Source organism: Rhea pennata, chromosome 33 (assembly GCF_028389875.1).
Source record: "Rhea pennata isolate bPtePen1 chromosome 33, bPtePen1.pri, whole genome shotgun sequence".
Taxonomy (NCBI): domain Eukaryota; kingdom Metazoa; phylum Chordata; class Aves; order Rheiformes; family Rheidae; genus Rhea; species Rhea pennata.
In genome coordinates, this window is record NC_084695.1 from 563,412 (window position 1) to 580,459 (window position 17,048).

General features: G+C 69.1%; 2 protein-coding genes across 5 annotated transcripts; one reads left to right on the plus strand and one right to left on the minus strand.

The window, feature by feature from the left end:
- The first annotated feature begins 1,658 nt into the window (after positions 1–1,658).
- CARM1 (coactivator associated arginine methyltransferase 1) lies at positions 1,659–14,741 on the plus strand. 4 transcript variants are annotated; one of them, XM_062598429.1, is made up of 16 exons: positions 1,659–1,837; positions 8,206–8,331; positions 8,423–8,529; positions 8,623–8,727; positions 9,799–9,909; positions 10,173–10,350; positions 11,243–11,333; positions 11,431–11,512; positions 11,680–11,765; positions 12,062–12,151; positions 12,367–12,504; positions 12,859–12,948; positions 13,042–13,154; positions 13,352–13,429; positions 13,590–13,658; positions 13,744–14,741. In XM_062598429.1, the coding sequence occupies exons 1-16, from the start codon at positions 1,693–1,695 to the stop codon at positions 13,878–13,880; spliced, it is 1,746 nt and encodes a 581-aa protein (XP_062454413.1). In that variant the 5' UTR covers positions 1,659–1,692; the 3' UTR covers positions 13,881–14,741. The 4 variants fall into 4 exon arrangements, with proteins under 4 accessions (XP_062454413.1, XP_062454411.1, XP_062454412.1 ...); XM_062598427.1 differs by having other exon boundaries at positions 8,423–8,727; positions 13,569–13,658; XM_062598428.1 differs by having other exon boundaries at positions 8,423–8,727.
- A 168-nt stretch (positions 14,742–14,909) lies between these two features.
- On the minus strand, positions 14,910–17,028 carry YIPF2 (Yip1 domain family member 2). Its single transcript, XM_062598466.1, has 9 exons — positions 16,944–17,028; positions 16,639–16,683; positions 16,408–16,493; positions 16,245–16,325; positions 16,051–16,138; positions 15,797–15,913; positions 15,546–15,712; positions 15,270–15,452; positions 14,910–15,186 (listed from the first exon to the last, which is right to left on the minus strand). The coding sequence occupies exons 2-9, from the start codon at positions 16,667–16,669 to the stop codon at positions 15,070–15,072; spliced, it is 870 nt and encodes a 289-aa protein (XP_062454450.1). The 5' UTR covers positions 16,670–16,683; positions 16,944–17,028; the 3' UTR covers positions 14,910–15,069.
- Positions 17,029–17,048: the final 20 nt, after the last annotated feature.

Below are 17,048 nucleotides of genomic sequence, written 5' to 3' on the forward strand. Positions count from 1 at the left end.
GAGGGATGGACGGTGCCGACGAACCGCGTTTGGTTCAAAGTCAGAAAAAGGGCAAATGATGCAAAAACGACAGCTCTCCCAGGCAGACCGCCTCCCCGTTCCCCGCTCCCTCCCCCTCTCCGGCTGTCTGCTCGCACCTTCACTTTTATTTTTATTTATTTTTATCATTGTTATTCCTTTTCTTTTTAGGAAAAGAGCGTGGTTTAGCGCGAGACGGGTGCCCGGGCCGCGGGGCCCTGTCGCCTCCCCCGCGGGGAGCCGGGGCGCGCTCCGCGGCGCTGCCGCCTCGGCGCGTCTCTGGTGTCAATAAAGGGCGTTTGCTGCGAGGTGACGGTGCGTGGGGTGACGGGGGGCTGCGCGTCCCCCCGCAGCGGGAGGGGAGCGGCCGGGGAGCGCCAGTGCCCGGAGCCTGCGCGTCCCCCGGTTCCCGAGCGCTGCCCGGTGCCCCGTTCCCGATGCCCAGTGCGTTGCCTCGTTCCTGATGCCTTGCCTGTTCCCAGTGCCCTGCCCTGTTCCCAGTGCTTCATACAGTGTGTTGCCCCATTTCTGGTGACCTGTTCCCAGTGCCTTGCCCCATCGCCGGTGCATTATCCTGTTCCCAGTGCCGCATTCTCGGTGCGTTATCCCGTCCCCAGTGCATTATCCCGTTCCCAGTGCCGCATTCTCGGTGCGTTATCCCGTCCCCAGTGCATTATCCTGTTCCCAGTGCCGCATTCTCGGTGCGTTATCCCGTCCCCAGTGCATTATCCCGTTCCCAGTGCCGCATTCTCGGTGCGTTATCCCGTTCCCAGTGCCGCATTCCTCGTGCGTTGCCAGTTCCTGATGCATTTGCTCCATTCCCAGCGTATTGTCCTGTCCCCGGTGCACTGCCCCATTCCCGGTGCATTGCCCTGCCCCCGTCCCCGGTGCCCCATTCCCGGTGCCCCATTCCCGGTGCACTGCCCTGCCCCCGTCCCCGGTGCCCCATTCCCGGTGCCCCGTCCCCGGTGCATTGCCCTGCCCCCGTCCCCGGTGCCCCATTCCCGGTGCCCCGTCCCCGGTGCACTGCCCTGCCCCCGTCCCCGGTGCCCCGTCCCCGGTGCCCCATTCCCGGTGCCCCGTCCCCGGTGCATTGCCCTGTCCCCGTCCCCGGTGCCCCATTCCCGGTGCCCCATTCCCGGTGCATTGCCCTGCCCCCGTCCCCGGTGCCCCATTCCCGGTGCCCCGTCCCCGGTGCCCCATTCCCGGTGCCCCATTCCCGGTGCATTGCCCTGCCCCCGTCCCCTGTGCCCCATTCCCGGTGCCCCATTCCCGGTGCCCCGTCCCCGGTGCATTGCCCTGCCCCCGTCCCCGGTGCCCCGTCCCCGGTGCCCCGTCCCCAGTGCACTGCCCTGCCCCCGTCCCCTGTGCCCCATTCCCGGTGCCCCATTCCCGGTGCCCCGTCCCCAGTGCACTGCCCTACCCCCGTCCCCGGTGCCCCGTCCCCGGTACTGGGCGCGGCGCCCGCCGGCCGCCAGGGGGCGCTGCCGAGAGAGGTGGGAGTGTGGGGGGGCGGGTGCGCGAGGGGCGTGGCCGCGGCGGTGTGGGCGTGGCCGCGGCGGTGGGGGCGCGGCCCTGGCGGGGTGGGCGTGGCCGGGGGCGTGGCCGCGGCGCGGCGGCGGCGGAGGAGGAGGGAGCGGCGTGGGGGGGGGGGGGGGCGGCGGCGGCTCCAAGATGGCCGCGGTGTCGGTGTTCCCCGGCGTGCGGCTCCTCACCATCGGGGACGCCAACGGCGAGATCCAGCGGCACCAGGAGCAGCAGGCGCTGCGCCTCGAGGTCCGCACCGGCCCCGACAGCGCCTGCCTGGCGCTCTACAGCCGTGAGTGCGGGCGCACGTGGGCCGCGCCGCGCGGGCCGCGCCCGGGGGGGGCCGCGCCCGGGGCCCGGCGGGGCGGCGCTGGAAGTGCCCGCGGGGCGCCGGGCTCCGTGGGCCCCGGCGGGGCTGGAGGGGGGGGGGGGGGGGGCTGAGGCGCTGGGGGCGTTTGGGGGGGGACGGGGACCTGGGGGCCGCTGAGGGGGCTGTGGGGGGGGCAGGGATGTGGGGCGGGCGGGCTGTGGGGCGCTGGAAGTGCCCGCGGGGCGCTGGGCCTGTGGGCCCGGGTGGAGGATGGGGGTGGTGTGTGGGGAGTCTGGGGGACTTGAGGGGTTGAGGAGGTTCTGGGGGGGACGTAGGGGGACGGGAGGCCCCATAGATGTGGTGCTAGGGTGGTTGTGGGGTGCTGGAGGCGCCCGCGGGGTGCTGGGCCTGTAGGCCCAGGTGGGGTGGTGTATAGGGAGTCTGGGGGACTGGAGGGGTTGGGGAGGTTCTGGGGGGGACGTAGGGGGATGGGAGGCCCCATAGATGTGGTGCTAGGGTGGTTGTGGGGTGCTGGAGGTGCCCGTGGGGCTCTGGGCCTGTGGGCCCAGGTGGAGGATGGGGGGATATAGGGAGTCTGGGGGTCTAGGGGGACTGAAGGGTGCTGAGAGCGGTATGGGGGGTATGTGGGGTGCAGGGTCTGTGGGGCTGGGCTGATTGTGGGGTGCTAGAAGTGCCTGTGGGGCACTGAGCCTGTAAGGCCTAGGTGGAACATGGGGTGATATAGGAAGCCTGGGGGTCTAGAGGGGCTGAGGGTGCTGAGAGTGGGTTGGGGGGTCTGTGGGGTGCCCAGGCTGTGGGGCTTAGGTGGTTGTGGGGCAGCGGAAGTGCCTGTGGGGCACTGGGCCTGTAGGCCCAGGTGGAGGAGAGGGTGGGATATGGGGAGTGTAGAGATTCAAAGGGGCTGAGGGGGCCTGGAGGGGTCTATGGGGTGCAGGGTCTGTGGGGCTGAGGTGGTTGTGGGGTGCTGGAAGTGCCTGTGGGGCACTGGGCCTGTGGGCCCAGGTAGATGGTGTGGGGGACATGGGGAATCGGGGGGGGGGGCTTGAGGGGCTGGGACTGCCATGCAGGTGTGGGGGCTGCGGGGCCAGGCAGCATGTGGGGGGCTGTAAGTGCCAGCAGGGCGCTGGGCCTGGGGGTCCAGGTGGGGATATGGGGTGTCAGGGAGCTGGGGGGGGTGCAAAGGGGTCCGGGGGGGTGCAGGGGCTGTGGGGCCAGGGTGGTTGTGGGGTGCTGGAAGCCCCGCAGGGCTCTGGGCCCACAGGCCCAGGCAGGGACGGGGCAGACGTGGGGGGCCTGGAGGGCTGTGACAGGGGGAGGTGGGGGGCTGAGTCTATGGGGCAAGGGAGTGCGTAGGCGCTGGAGGTGGCCAGAAGGTGCTGGACCCGTGGGGCCCCCTCCGGAGGGAGATGTGGGGGGATGAATGTGTGTGTGGGGGGGGAGGGGGTGAGGACACGCTGTGGGGCCGAGCGTCTATGGGGCGCGGGACCGTTGGGGTCCCGGACTAGGAGCGAGGTGGGGGGCAGCGGCCGGGTGGGGGGGGGGGCTCCAAGCCGGAGCAGGGCCGACGGGATGGGGGGGAGCGGGGCTGCTGCCCTCCAGCCGTGGGTCCAGGGGCCCCACGGAGCGGCGCCCGGCAATGGGGGGTGGAGGGGGGGCAGCTTGCCGCGCGTTCGGGGCCGAGGTGGGGTGGGGGGGGGGATCGGTCTCGGCGTCGTTCCGGAGGCTGCCGGGGGGGGGGGGGGGGGGACACGTCTCCAGAGGGCATCCAAGGACAGAGCGCCGGGATGCGGGGGGAGCGCCGGCGGTCCGTGCCCCCCGGCCCGACCCGTGGGCCGCGCGTCGGGGGTCAACGCCGAGCCGGTGCCGGTGCCGGCGAGGTCCGGGCCGCGCCGGCGCCGCCCGGGAACGCGGGTTTCCCGCTCGGCTCGGGCCCGTCGGGCGAGCGAAGCGGACGGGGCTGTTGCCGCCTCCGCTCGGCTCCTCCGGAAGGCGTTCCCAGCCGGAAGAAATCGGGCTGGATCTCCCTCGGCGCGTTATTTTTCTGCTAATCGCGTCGAAACGGGCTCGTTAGTCCCGCGGAGGCGAAAGCCCGGGAATCCAAGCCGGGGCGATCGGCGCCGCGGGGCGGCGAGGCGGGCAGGGACGTCCCGCCGCTCCGGGAACGCCTGCGTTCGGGGCAGATCCGCTGCGGCGATGCCGACGCCGCGGGCTGCTCCGGGCTCGGTTTGCGGGCGCCGAGCCGTCCGGCGCTCCGAGTCTCTCCGGTCGGGCAGCGGGAGGTTTCGGGGAATTCGGAGCCCTTCGGGGTGACGACGGGAGAAAATCCGACGCGGCCGTTTGGGGCGGGCGCGCGAGAAACAGGTGGTGGCGGGAAGAGAAGAGGTAATGGAAAATGTGAACTTGTCCCGCCGCTCGGCCCCGGCGGGGGAGGAAGAGGAGGAGGCCGAGGGCCCGCCGCGCGCCGCTTCCCGCGAGGATTCCCGATCCAGGTCTCCAGCTAGCGCGGGTTAATTCTCTAGTTCTTGCCGTCGCTTGAGGGGGCGACTTCAGGCCGAGATCCCTCTCTGGGGAGGGATCCGTTTCCTCGCTTGTGTAACGGCACCTAAAACAACTGAAATCTCGAAGCCTGGGTTATTGTTCGCTCGACAATGAAAACGAGCTGGCTAACGCCGGCCCGTCTCCCGGTGGTTTTGTTTGCAGAATTCCTCGCTTGCCTGTTTTTCCAGTGGCAAAAAAAAAAAGAATGTTAATTTAAACAAATTATTCTTAGATCCTGAAGGTCTTTTTTTCCCTCTAAATCCTGTTCAAGTTTTAGTTCGCCAGACCTCTGAACTGGTGTCTGGGAGCCCAATTTTATTTTTAAACCTCGGGGACGTTCAAACGCCCGGACTGGCTTTAGGCCGAGGTCCCGTCCGGCGCAGGAAGCCCGGAGCCTCCGCGAAACGCGGGACGAGCCGCCCCGGTGCCGGCTCCGCTCCAGCGTCGCGGGAGCCTCCGGCTTCTTAGGCGGCTGCTGACGGAGACGTTGGTTTGGCGGCTGCGCCCCGCCGTGCCGCGGGGCTGGCGCTGCTGGGGACCCGTCGCCTCTCCCCGCTCCCTTCCCTCCTCGCTTAGCGGCGGCTAATTACCTGCTCTGATGAAATTGCCTAATTGATCAGCGTAATTAAATAACGCGCCGAACGGCGGCCCCGACCTGGGCTTGGCTCAGCGCTGGAGCCGAGCTCGGTCTTGCCCGGTGTCTTTCGCCCGCGGCCGGCGCCTCTTGCAGCCCGCGTTTCTTTATCCGTCGCGGCTGCGACGGCGACCCGATAAATCTCGCCGGCGTTTCCTCTTCAGAGCGGTGCTTGCAGCGAGCGTGGGGCAAGCGGAGTCTCTCCGGAGCCGCTGAACCGCCCGGCTCCGCCTCGGTGTCCGGCGGTGGGTTTCTCGGTCTCGCCGCGCGGGATCGGCTGAGCTGGCCGGACCCGACGGCTCCCGGTGCGCCGGCGGGTTTTCCCAGCTCTTTATCGCAGCCGCTTCTCAAAGCAAAGCCGTCCCCGTGCCGGGGACCCGCGCGGCTCCGCCGGCGCCGGGCGACGCCGCGGCCGGAGCGGGGTTGTCGTCACGTGGATCTGCCCGCGGTTCGCAGCGTTAACCAACACGGAGCGGGTGCCCGCCGTGCTACCTGGCATCTGTAATCAGGAAACTAAGCAAGAAGAGGGGAAAAAGGAAAAAAAGGGGGGGAAAAAACCCCTCTTCCCCGGCTTTGGGGGCGCCCGTATCGGGCCTGCCGCCTCCGCGAAGGCGCCTGGGCGCCGCTGGCACCTTGGATGGACGGATGCACCTTGCGATAACTGCGGTCGCCCGTCCCGCGAGCCCGGGCTCCCGGGGCCGGCTCCGGCCGCCTCCCCCCGCCGGAGCATGCCGATCCGGCTGACTGCAGCACCTCGATGCGTCCTAACTGACACGCCAGCTGCACGGGTCGCGCCGGGCTCCCCGCCGCTATTTCTCGCTGCCGGTAAAAGCCTGGATTGAGCAGGGGGGGAGAATGGGGGAGAGGTCGCTCTCCTGGAGCGCTTCCCAGATCCCTCTAGCCGGCGGGGCAGCCGGCTCGCCCCCGGCACGGCGCGGCGCGGCGCGGGGGATAATCCCCCTCTTCCCGGCGCTCCGCAGAAAAGCCTTTGTGTAGCCGGGGAAGGAGGGGGAGAGCTGAAATACCGATCCCGATCGGATCGGATCCGGTGCGGCGCGTCCCTGTGAATTATTCCCCGTCCTTTCAGCGGCCTGGAAGCCCGGAGCACATCTGCTGTCCCTTTTTATCCTCCACAAAGAACTTCGAGGCCCGGGTTGACAGGCTGATTAACATGGATGGGCGGAATTTGCATTTAATAGCTTTTCAAAGCAGCGCCGGGGGCAGCAGCAGGCTTTCCTCGGGGTCCCCGCGCGCAGAGCTTCTCTTCCCGGCCGGACAGACGGACGGACGTGCTACCCCCACCCTTCTCTGCAGGACCTCGGGCTCAAGCCGGCGCCTCCAGGCAGCCGGAGCGCCGGGACTCGGCCGCTTCGGCGCGCGGCGAGCCCCGGGCTCTCCCGCCGGGCCCGCGGCTCGCTCCCTGAGCTCCTCCGTCCGGCCCGTGGCCGAGCGAGCGCTCCTTTCTGGCAGCGCGCCCCTCGGGGCTCACATCTCCTCCGAGCTCGGCTCCGGGCGTCGCGCTGGCTTTGGAAACCCTCCTCCCTTCTCCGCACCGGCGCGGAGCGAGGACGTCGGAGCCTCGCCCCAGAGCGGGGGGCGTCTGAGCGCTTCGGGGCGCCCGGTTTTATCACCCTCTGCAAAACCACCAGCTAAAGAGACGCGAAGCGCGTGGCTGGATGGAAAGCCGGCCCGAGTCGAGCTATTTAAAGCACGGTTTCCTCCGGTTGCTGCGGCGTAGTTGGGACCCCAGGCGCGAGGGCAGCTGAGCCCCGGCGCTCGCACCACACGTTGGAGGGCTTCTCGCCTCGAGAGGCGGCCGCGGGGCTCGGGAAAAGCTTGCGAAAAGGCGCTAAGCCGGCGCAGATCGCTTTGACAGAACTGGGTTACGGAGGAGCGCGGCGACGCCGGCGCGCTCGACGAGGGGGGGGATCGGCAGCGCTGGCGAAAAACGGGTTTCGGCAGCAGCCGGGAGCTGGGTGGAAACGCGAAGCCGCCAGAACCCCCTAAATTACCCAGCAGAGCGAAACCGGAGCTGGCAGTGCCTGCGCTTTCGGCAGCCGCCCTGCGGGGCGAGGAAGGAGCTCCGTGCTCCGCGCGCCTCCCGTTTCATCCCGCTTCCACCGCGGGCGCTGGAGGAGGGCCGCTGGGAGCTGCGAGGAGGCTTCGTAAAACCCTTCGCTTGTAGCTGAGCGCAAGGAGGTTTTCTCCTTCCTTCTTGCGAGTCCGCAGAGGTTAATTGCTCTAATTATATTTTTGTCCTGGTTCTTTAGCGTTCCCCCGGCTAGTGAGAGGCAGGATGAAGCAGGGACTTCGAGCGAGGGGCCCGCAAGCGCTGGCTGCCGGCGTGCGAGTAGCAGAGACGCCGGGGTCCTCGAGCCGGGTGCTCGCGGTGGCTCGTCCTGCTGCTCTCCGGAGTTGGGCTCCGGCATAAGTTTCTCGGTGCCGCCAGGAAACGGGCTGGGGAACCCCGGGCCGCTGCCGAAAAGCTCGCCGCCTCTTTGGGGAGTTTGGGCCACGGCAGGTTGGGCGTCTCGGAGCCCCTGCGGGTGCGAAACGTTAAATCAGGGCTCACCGTGCTGGCGGGGGATCTCCCAGGGCCTCTCCGGAGAGCCGCGGGGATGGGTGCGCGAGGGGCCGGACGCCTCCGACCCGCCGCGAAGCCCCAGAAGCCGGGCGGGAGGGATGGGAAAACCCCCGTGTGGGGCCGTGGGCGGCGTTCGCCGCTCCGGGAGGCCCCGAGCCCTCCACGGTGCTGAAGTGTCGGGCTCAACGAATGAGTCTTGCCTGAGCCAGAGACTTTCCGCCTCCTCCCTGCGCGGCAGCGGTGGCCCCCGCCAGTCCCATCGGAACGGAGCCGCTTCCCTCCGGACGCGGCGGAGGGGCTGGCCGAAAGGGATCCCTCGCGCCGCCAAAACGTCTCCTCTCCCCAGCCTGGTTATCTTCGCCGCTTCTTTGCTTTAATCGGAAAAGCCCGGGGCCGCGAAGCCCGCGTACGAGCTGCGCGGACGCGCTGGGCTCTTTCGAGGGAGGCTTCTTCTCGGAAGGTTTGCTCTGAGTGCGCCCTGCTTTATCCAGGGAGGACGAGGGCTGCTGCTGGCGGCGCGGAGGGGCGGTTTCGTGCCCGGCTCTCACCCCGCGCCGTCTCCTCTCCCCGCAGATGAAGACGTTTGCGTGTTTAAGTGCTCGGTGTCCCGTGAGACGGAGTGCAGCCGCGTGGGCAAGCAGTCCTTCATCATCACGCTGGGCTGCAACAGCGTGCTCATCCAGTTCGCGACGCCAAACGGTACGTCCCGGCCGGGGAGGGGGGCGGCTGCCGCCGAGCCCGGCCGCTCGGCTGCCTCCCGGCCCGGCTAAAAACCGTTTTCGTCTTCCAGATTTCTGCTCCTTTTATAATATCCTGAAAAACTGCCGGGGACACAACACGGAGCGCTCGGTGTTCAGCGAGCGGACGGAGGAGTCTTCGGCGGTGCAGTACTTCCAGGTGAGGGGCCCGCGCAGGCCGGGATCTCCGGGGCCTGCTGCGGCGGCGCCCGGCCGGGCTGAAATCCGACGGCTGCCGCTGTGTCCTCCCCAGTTCTACGGCTACCTGTCGCAGCAGCAGAACATGATGCAGGATTACGTCCGGACGGGCACGTACCAGCGAGCCATCCTGCAGAACCACAGCGACTTCAAAGACAAGGTGAGCCGAGCGCGTAACGTGCCTCGATTCGGCGTCTGCTGTCGGCTTCCCGCTGCCAGACTTCGGGCTGCTTCTCTCTGCCGCGTCGAGCGGCCCTGCGCGCTCGGCGTTCCCTCCCTGGGAGGGTAATTGCATGCTGTAGCTGTTGAAGAGGAGACTGGATTAGATCTCTCCTTGTAAAGCGTGCCTTTTCCCACTTTGAATCCCTCGTGGCTCTCTCCTGCCTCCTTCCTTGTCTTTTATTATCCCTCCAAGCACGTGGGCCGTCCTGTTTGCCAGCAGGCTGCGAGCCCGTGTCCTGTCTCCCGGGCGGGGCCGGCGGCAGCGCCGGCGGGACCCAGCCGGGCGGGCGTCGGAGCTCTTTGGGCCGGCAGATCGGAGCGGCCGCCGGGGGCCCGCGGGAGCAGGGACGAGCTGCTGGAGCCGCTCGCCGTTGGTTGACGCCGTCTCCAGACCGACTCGCTAACGGGGCGCAGCCGCTTCCCGCGCTCCTGTCACCGTCAGCGCTCCCTGCCGCCTGATCCCCCTAATCAGAGGGGTTATATATAGGATCAGATAGGATTTGCGAGGACTTCGGTGTAGTTAGCTGTCTCAGTTACGTCCGTCTTAATCCCTCTGTTCCTCCCCGCTCTTACGCTCAGCAGTGCGAATTGTCCAGGCCTCCGTAGCCCCATCGGCGCCGAGCCCGCGGAGTAGCCGTGTTCCCCCCCCGCTTCCCGGCGGAGGCTGTCGGACGCCGAAGCCCTCGGCTCGCGGACGGGCTCGCCCGTCCCCCTGCCCTTGCTCCGCCTGCCTCTTGGGGACGGGAGCGTTTTCCAGATCCATGCTGCACAGGGATTCCCCCCCGCCCCGGGCGGTGTCTGTGGGTCCCGCCGTAATTGGGAGCAATACTGAGATCTGATAACGGAGTAATTTGGCCTTTCTGTGAGGCAGGGAGCTGTCGAGCAGAGCTGGCTCCGTGCACACCAGTCGTTACCGGAGGCTCTAATTAGCAGCGTGCTTCCAGGGAGTCGTAGGACGCCTTGGAGAGCGTCTCGGTGGTGCGCTGCAGCCTCGCTTTCTCCCTCCCAGATTGTCCTGGACGTCGGCTGTGGCTCCGGCATCCTGTCCTTCTTCGCGGCGCAGGCTGGGGCGAGGAAGATCTACGCGGTGGAAGCGAGCACCATGGCGCAGCACGCGGAGGTCGGTGTCTCCCGGGGAAGCTCTTCGCCTGCCGGCGCTCGGTGCGGGTTGCGGCATACCTGGGCGTGGGGATCGCGCGCTGAACCCGCCTCGCCGCCGAGCCCATCTGAGGGCTCGTTGTACCCCTGCTCCAGTACAACCCGGTAGCTCTGGGGTGGAGGTGCTGGGAATGCTGAGCCAGAGCTCACTGCCCAGCCCCGGCAGGGTTCCCTGGGCCGCGTGGCTGCTCCGCGGCGCCGTCACGGGCCCTTTTCCTTGGGCAGGTGCTGGTGAAGAGCAACAACCTCACAGACCGGATCATCGTCATTCCCGGGAAGGTGGAGGAGGTCTCGCTGCCCGAGCAGGTGGATATCATCATCTCCGAGCCCATGGGCTACATGCTCTTCAACGAGCGGATGCTGGAGAGCTACCTGCACGCGAAGAAGTACTTAAAGCCCAGCGGTGAGTGCCGGGGGACGCGAGGCTGCTCCTCTTGCAGGGGGTCTTCGGCTCCCCGTGCAGCACCGGGGATGGGGTGCCTGGGGGTCGGGGACGCCTTCGAAAGCCGCTGTTGTCTGTGCTGGGTGTCAGCCCAGCATCCCGGACCCGTCTGTGCTCCGTAGCCCGCTCTCGCGTGTCGGCCTCGCTTTTTAAAATCGGCTCTCTCGCGTCTTTCCCCGTTAATCGCTCTCCGTCGTGCCGACGTTCTAGCGCGCTGCAGTCGGAGCGTGTGATTTGCCATGCGGCGGGTTTAGAGATGTAATTAAATTGTGTTCCAGGCAATTTCCCAAAGGAGCTGACACATCTCGTCAGCCCTCGCGTAGCCGTTCTTCCACGCAAATCCAGCTCGCTGCCAGCCCTGCCGCGAGGCAGCGTGGGTCTGGGCTCCGGGATGAGCCGCCGCCGCCTCCTCCTCCTCTGCTGGAGAGGCCGAAAGGAGAGACCCGGGGTGGGGTCTGGCTCCGCAGGTGGAAAGCAGGATGCACGCTCTCATTAGAGCTCCTGGCATTTAATTAGGCTTGGCAATGCGGTTTCAGCCTGGCGAAGGAGGCGGGGATAGACTGTTCCAGCTGCAGTGCCTCCGTGCTTTTGTGTTTGAGCTGTTCACTGTCTGCCGTCCGGCTCCGAGGAGCCGCCGGTTCGGGCCGCCGAGGCTGCGGAGACGTTCGCCGCCGGAGCGCTCGCTCCGCGGTGGAGTCTGTCCCGCTTTCCCGGCTCCGGAAGGGAGATGAGGGAGAGGCTGGTGGTGACGCTCGTGCTGCTCCCGACCGCGGCAGGGGCAGTCGGAGCCTGCGGTCCTGGGGGAAGGAGGGAGTAATTCCCCGTGCGACCGAGCCCTCTGCTCCCCTTGCAGGGAACATGTTCCCGACGATCGGGGACGTCCACTTAGCCCCGTTCACGGACGAGCAGCTCTACATGGAGCAGTTCACGAAGGCCAATTTCTGGTGAGTCCAGCCCAGGGGATGCAGACGGACCGGGGCTGCTCCCAAAATCCTCCCGCTGCTCCGGGGCCGACGTCTCCGTTTGTCCTCTGCCCCGCAGGTACCAGCCGTCCTTCCACGGCGTGGACCTCTCGGCGCTTCGAGGGGCAGCCGTGGACGAGTACTTCAGGCAGCCCGTCGTGGTGAGCGCCCCCGACGTCCCGCTCGCGCGGGCGGGCGGGAGAATCGCCGCGGCGGGTCCGCGGGGCCGAGCCGGGTGCGCGCGGGGCCCTGCTCCGCGGCAGGACCGGCACGGCTCCGGGCTGCCGCCGCAGAGCCGAGCCGAGCTAACCCGCGCCTCTCGCCCCAGGACACCTTCGATATCAGGATTTTAATGGCGAAGTCGGTCAAATACACGGTGAACTTCTTAGAAGCCAAAGAAGGCGATTTGCACAGGTGGGCGAGCGCCCCGTCGTGCCGCGGCGGCGGATCCGCGCCGCCGTGAGACGCCGGCGCACGTCCCGGGGCCGGCGCGGAGCCGGCAGGTCCCCGGAGCCCGGCGCTGCCGCGGGTCGTTTGTTCCGCTGGCTGCGTGCAATTAATACCGCGCCGTCCGGGCGCGCGCCGGTTGTTACGGGGACAGGCGGCAGCCCGCGGCCACCTCTGCGCCGGCACGGACCCCGCTCGGGGCCGGGCCGCGGGGGCGGCTCGGCCCTCCCGGCCGCTGCTGACGGCTTCTCTTCGGCTTCCAGGATAGAAATCCCGTTCAAGTTCCACATGTTGCATTCAGGGCTGGTGCACGGCTTGGCGTTCTGGTTCGACGTGGCCTTCATCGGTTCCATGTGAGTGGCGGGGCGCGCGCCGTTGCGCAGCCCTCGCCGTCCGGGGGGGATCCAGCGGGATGAGGGTGCCGGCACCGGGCCAGGCCCGGCCGTCGCGCGCTGTTCGGCCCGGCATAGCTGTGCTGGAGCCTGGGGGTGCCGGGAGGAGCCGCTCCGGGCGCCGGCAGCCCTGCGGGCGCCGTTTGCTCACCCCGCTGCACCCTCCTCTCCGCCAGAATGACCGTGTGGCTCTCGACGGCCCCCACCGAGCCGCTGACCCACTGGTACCAGGTGCGGTGCCTGTTCCAGTCGCCGCTCTTCGCCAAGGCCGGTGACACTCTCTCAGGGACTTGCCTCCTCATCGCCAACAAGAGGTGGGAGCCGCCGCGGGGAGCCGCCGGCGCGGGGCGGCGGGGAAGGGGCCCCGCTGCGGCGTTCGCAGCCCGGCCGTTCCCCTCGCCGGAGCCGCCGGCCGCGATCTAGTTCGCCGCGGTCCCTGGTCGCCTCCGCTCGGCGCCCGGAATAGCTCGGCCCGGCCCCGGCCCGGTTCGCGTGGCGACGTGGGGGCCCTGCCCCAGTTCTCGGCTGGCGTTATTTATAGCTTGTCGCGGGGGCCGCCCGTGAGGCTGCCGCGACCCAGATCCGAACGCCCCGTGTGGGGGCTCGGGGGTCCCGGAGCCGCCCGTCCGCCGCCGTCGCCGTCTTAGGGCCCTTCTGCCTCCCCGCAGACAGAGCTACGACATCAGCATCGTGGCTCAGGTGGACCAGACCGGCTCCAAGTCCAGCAACCTCCTCGACCTGAAAAACCCCTTTTTCAGGTAGGGCCGGGGGTCCCCGGGGGCCGGGCGAGCGGCTCCGGGCCGGGGGGGCTCCCCGCGGCGGCCCCTCACTGCCGCGCCGGCCCTTTCCAGGTACACGGGCACGACTCCGTCGCCTCCGCCCGGCTCCCACTACACGTCCCCGTCGGAGAACATGTGGAACACGGGCAGCACCTACAACATGAGCACGGGGATGGCCGTGGCCGGTGCGTGCGGGCGCGCGGAGCCGCCGGGGGGGCGAACCCGCGGCGGCCGGGGGAGGCGTTTGCCGTATCGCTGACGCCGGGGCTTAGCCGGAGCCGGGGTTGAGGGAGCGGGACCCGGCCCTGCCCTTCGGCCCCGCGGGGACCAGCCCTGCGCGCTCGCGCTGGGGACTCAGCTCCTCCGCTCTCCTCCGGCGCAGGGATGCCCACGGCGTACGACCTCAGCAGTGTTATTGCCAGCGGCTCCAACGTCAGCCACAACAACCTTATTCCTTTAGGTGAGCGGCCGGGCGGGAGGAGGCCGGTGCGGGCCGAGGGGGTCCGGCCCGGCCCCGCCGGCGGAGGGTGAGGGGGTGGGGGGGTTCAGCCCTGCTCCCCCTTTCCCGGGGGGGAGCCGGGCCGCCCGCCCGGCCTCAGCCCTGTCCCCTCGCTCCGCAGCCAACACCGGCATCGTGAACCACACTCACTCCAGGATGGGCTCCATCATGAGCACGGGCATCGTGCAAGGTGAGCCGCCGCGCGCCGGCGCTGCCGCGGAGCTCCCCCCGCCCCGGCGCCGCCCTCACGCGTCCCTCTCGCCCCCTCCCCGCAGGCTCCTCCGGCGGCCAGAGCGGCGGCGGCGCCAGCGCTCACTACCCCATCAACAGCCAGTTCACCATGGGCGGCCCCGCCATCTCCATGGCCTCGCCCATGTCCATCACCACCAACACGATGCATTACGGGAGCTAAGGGCTCCCCGCGGAACTGACAGCGCCAGGAAACCAAATGAAGACGACCCTTCTCCGCCCCTCTCCGGACTGTGGCCCGCCTGGGGCCGCCAGGGATGTTTTTACCCTTGTACGATAGACGCAGCCGCCGAGTCCGCGCTCCGCTCTTTGATAACGGACCTGGACAGGCTTTTTTTTGTTTTTTTTTTGTTTGTTTGTTTTTTATGAAATGTCGGAACCTCTGGACCCCGCTAGAGCTGTTCCCCGAGCAATCACGTAGCTAACGACGCTTAGGTGCCACGTTCCATAACAGATGGGGCCGCCCGCCCCGTCTTGCCACGGCCCCGTGCCGCTGGCGTCGGCGGTCCGGGGCAGATGGAGGCGCCTCCTGCCCCCCGCCGGGGGCCGCAGAGCAGCCCGCGCCCGGCGGGCCCCGCTCACGGGCCGGGTCCCCGCGAGGGCGACGCTGGCGGGGGAAACGCTGAATGTACCAAAAGCCCCGAGCGCTGGCGACTGCCCCAGCTCCGGCCCGGAGCGGGATGAGCCCCCGGCGGGCAGCGCGGGGGCATCTGTTATGGAAAGCTCCCCGCGTGGCTGCACTAGGAAGCGTATTTGGTGTCTGTTAGTGTCCAGCACTCATAGCGTGAACTTTCCTTTCTCTTTTGTTTTCCTTTGGAAGGCCGCGAGCGGCGGTTTTTGGCGAGGGCGCGGCAGGGGCCCCGCTGCGGAGAGCGCCCGTCTCCCCGGGGCAGCTCCCCGCGCCCGGGCGGGCAGCGCCGCCCGGCAGGCTGGCGGCCCAGCCCGCTTCGCCGGGGCCGCGACTTAGGAGTAGCGGAGCTGCTGTTTTTCGGCCGTAGTACTGAATAAACGGGAGGGTTTCGAAGGCTCGAGCCCCGCTGGCTTTGATACCGCGGTGTCTGCGGGGTCGCGGCCGCTCCTGGCCGGACTCCGGTGCTTTTCCCCCGCGTTCCCCGGTGCTGCCCCCTTCCCCCGGCCCTTCGCTCCTCGCGGGATCCCGTCCGGGCTCTGCCCCAGCGGGAGACAAGGCGGGTCGCCAGGCAGGGCGGCAGCCCCAGGTTTTTATTTCGGTCACGGCATAGCGAAGAGTCGGGCTGCCGGCGCTCGGGGAGGAGGCAGCCGAGGGCGAGACCCCTCCGGCGCAGCCGCAGCGTCCAGCCCGAGGGGGCTCCCTGCCCCGCTCGCGGCCCCTCTTACCTCGCCGGCTGGGAGAGGTTGGCGAAGCGGCTGCGGTGGGGCTCGGTCCCCGGTGTGGGGTGGAGCGGCGAAGGGGCCGGGGCGACGCTTGGCGGCCGCTGGAAGAAATAGAGCTGGCGGGAAAGAAAAATATTTTAAAAAAAAAGAAATGGGGATCGGGGGGCCGTGCTCCCCCCCCCGCGGCGGTGAGCAGTACCTTGCAGCAGACGGCGAGGAGGGCGTGCAGGGAGACGACGGCGGCCAGCAGGGCCAGGGCGGCCGCCCGGCCGTCGGCCCGGAGCAGCGGCCAGAAGGCGAGCGCCAGCACCGAGGCCGAGAGCAGCGCGGCCACGGCCAGCAGCAGCCACTGCAGCCAGGCGGCCGGGATCAGCCACAGCACCTGCGCGGGGATGGCAGCGGCGTCAGCCCCAGGAGGGCTGGAGGCTGCGGGAGAGGAGGGAAGCACCGAACCCTCCCCGGGGACGGGACTCACCGCCGTGGGGATGTAGGCGAAGAGCGAGTAGCCGTAGACGCACACGGTCTCCAAGAAGCTGTAGGCGGCTGCGTGCGGCCCGGGGCCCTGCCGCCACCGCAGGTATCCCCAGAGCGCCAGCGGCACCAGCCAGGCGTAGCAGTAGACGAGGGTGGCTGCGATGGTGACTGGGGAGGGCACGGAGATTTGAGGGGGGGAGGGGGTCAGGGCAAGCCTGTCCCCTCCCCGAGCTGCCCCCCGGGGCCTCGCACCTTTGTGGAACTGCGGGCTGTAGTGGAAGGAGGGAGACGCCTGCTTCTCCGGCAGGTAGGACAAGTTGCCGCTGATGGCCAGGGTGACCGCGAGGGTGGCGCAGATCCAGAAGGGCCCTGGGAAAAGCGGGGAAAAGGCGCTGTAAGAGAGGAGCCGTAAGAGGAGCCGTCCCCCGCGCCGGGGCCCGAGGGAGGGAGACGGCTCTTCGCAGCGCCCAGAGCCACGGATGCGCCCGGCAGCGCCCCGCTCTCACCGTAGAGGTCGGGGTTATTCCGCAAGTGGTGGCGCACAAAGTTCCTCCCCGGCAGCGGCGTCACGGAGCCCTTGATCCTGTCCAGCACCTGCCAGGAACGGGAGCGACAGCGGAGCCTCAGTGGGAGCTGCGGGCACCGGCTCCTGGCAAGGAGTCGTGGTCGCTGGACAGACGGACAGACACACGGCTGCTACCTGCCGGGTGTCAACATCGAAGAAGGCCTGGTAATACTCGAAGGTCCAGAAACCGTGCGGCTGCTTCTGCCGGCCCAGGAGCTGCGGGGAGAGAGACGGCTGTAAGCGCCGAGCTGGGGCCGGGGGATCCCGCTGCCGGCAGCCTCTCCCGGGACTCCCTCACCGCGGCGCCGTCGGTGTCTTCGCCCTCCTCGTCGGCGGGGCCCATGGTGACGGCGGCCGATGGCAGCTCTGAGGCCTCCTCGAGCTCTGTGCGGGGATGGGCAGCGTTGGGGACAGGCAGCCGCCGCCGTGGCCCCCAGGGCCGGGGAAGGGGGGTTCTGGGGAAGGGGGGGGGTCCCAGGGGCACCGTGACAGGGGACACACACCCGGAGAGGGGCACAGCGGGACTCACGGGGAAAGCGGAGCTCGTCAGATGCGGCCATAGCGGTGCCTGGTGCTGCAGGAGCCAAACGTCATGCAGTTGGGCTGACTCCCCCCTTCCCCCCCCGGGGGACCGAGACCCTCCCGAACTCCCAAGATGACCCCCCCCCCCCAGGGCACCGTTACCCCCGGATTCCCAGGCCCCCGCGCCTCCCCCCGGCCCAGGATCCCAGTATAGCCAGCCCCTCCACCCCCACCCCCCACCCCGTGGGCCCGGTGATCCCGGCCCGGCCCCTCCCGGTCCCGGTACCGCGGACGTGGCTCTCCCCTCCCCACCCCGCAGCGATGGTTCCGCCCGGTCCGTCCCCGTCTGCGGCCCCGCCAACTCCCGCGTCCCGCCCTCGTGGTTCCTCGCCCACTCCTGCCTCCACCGCCCGCCGC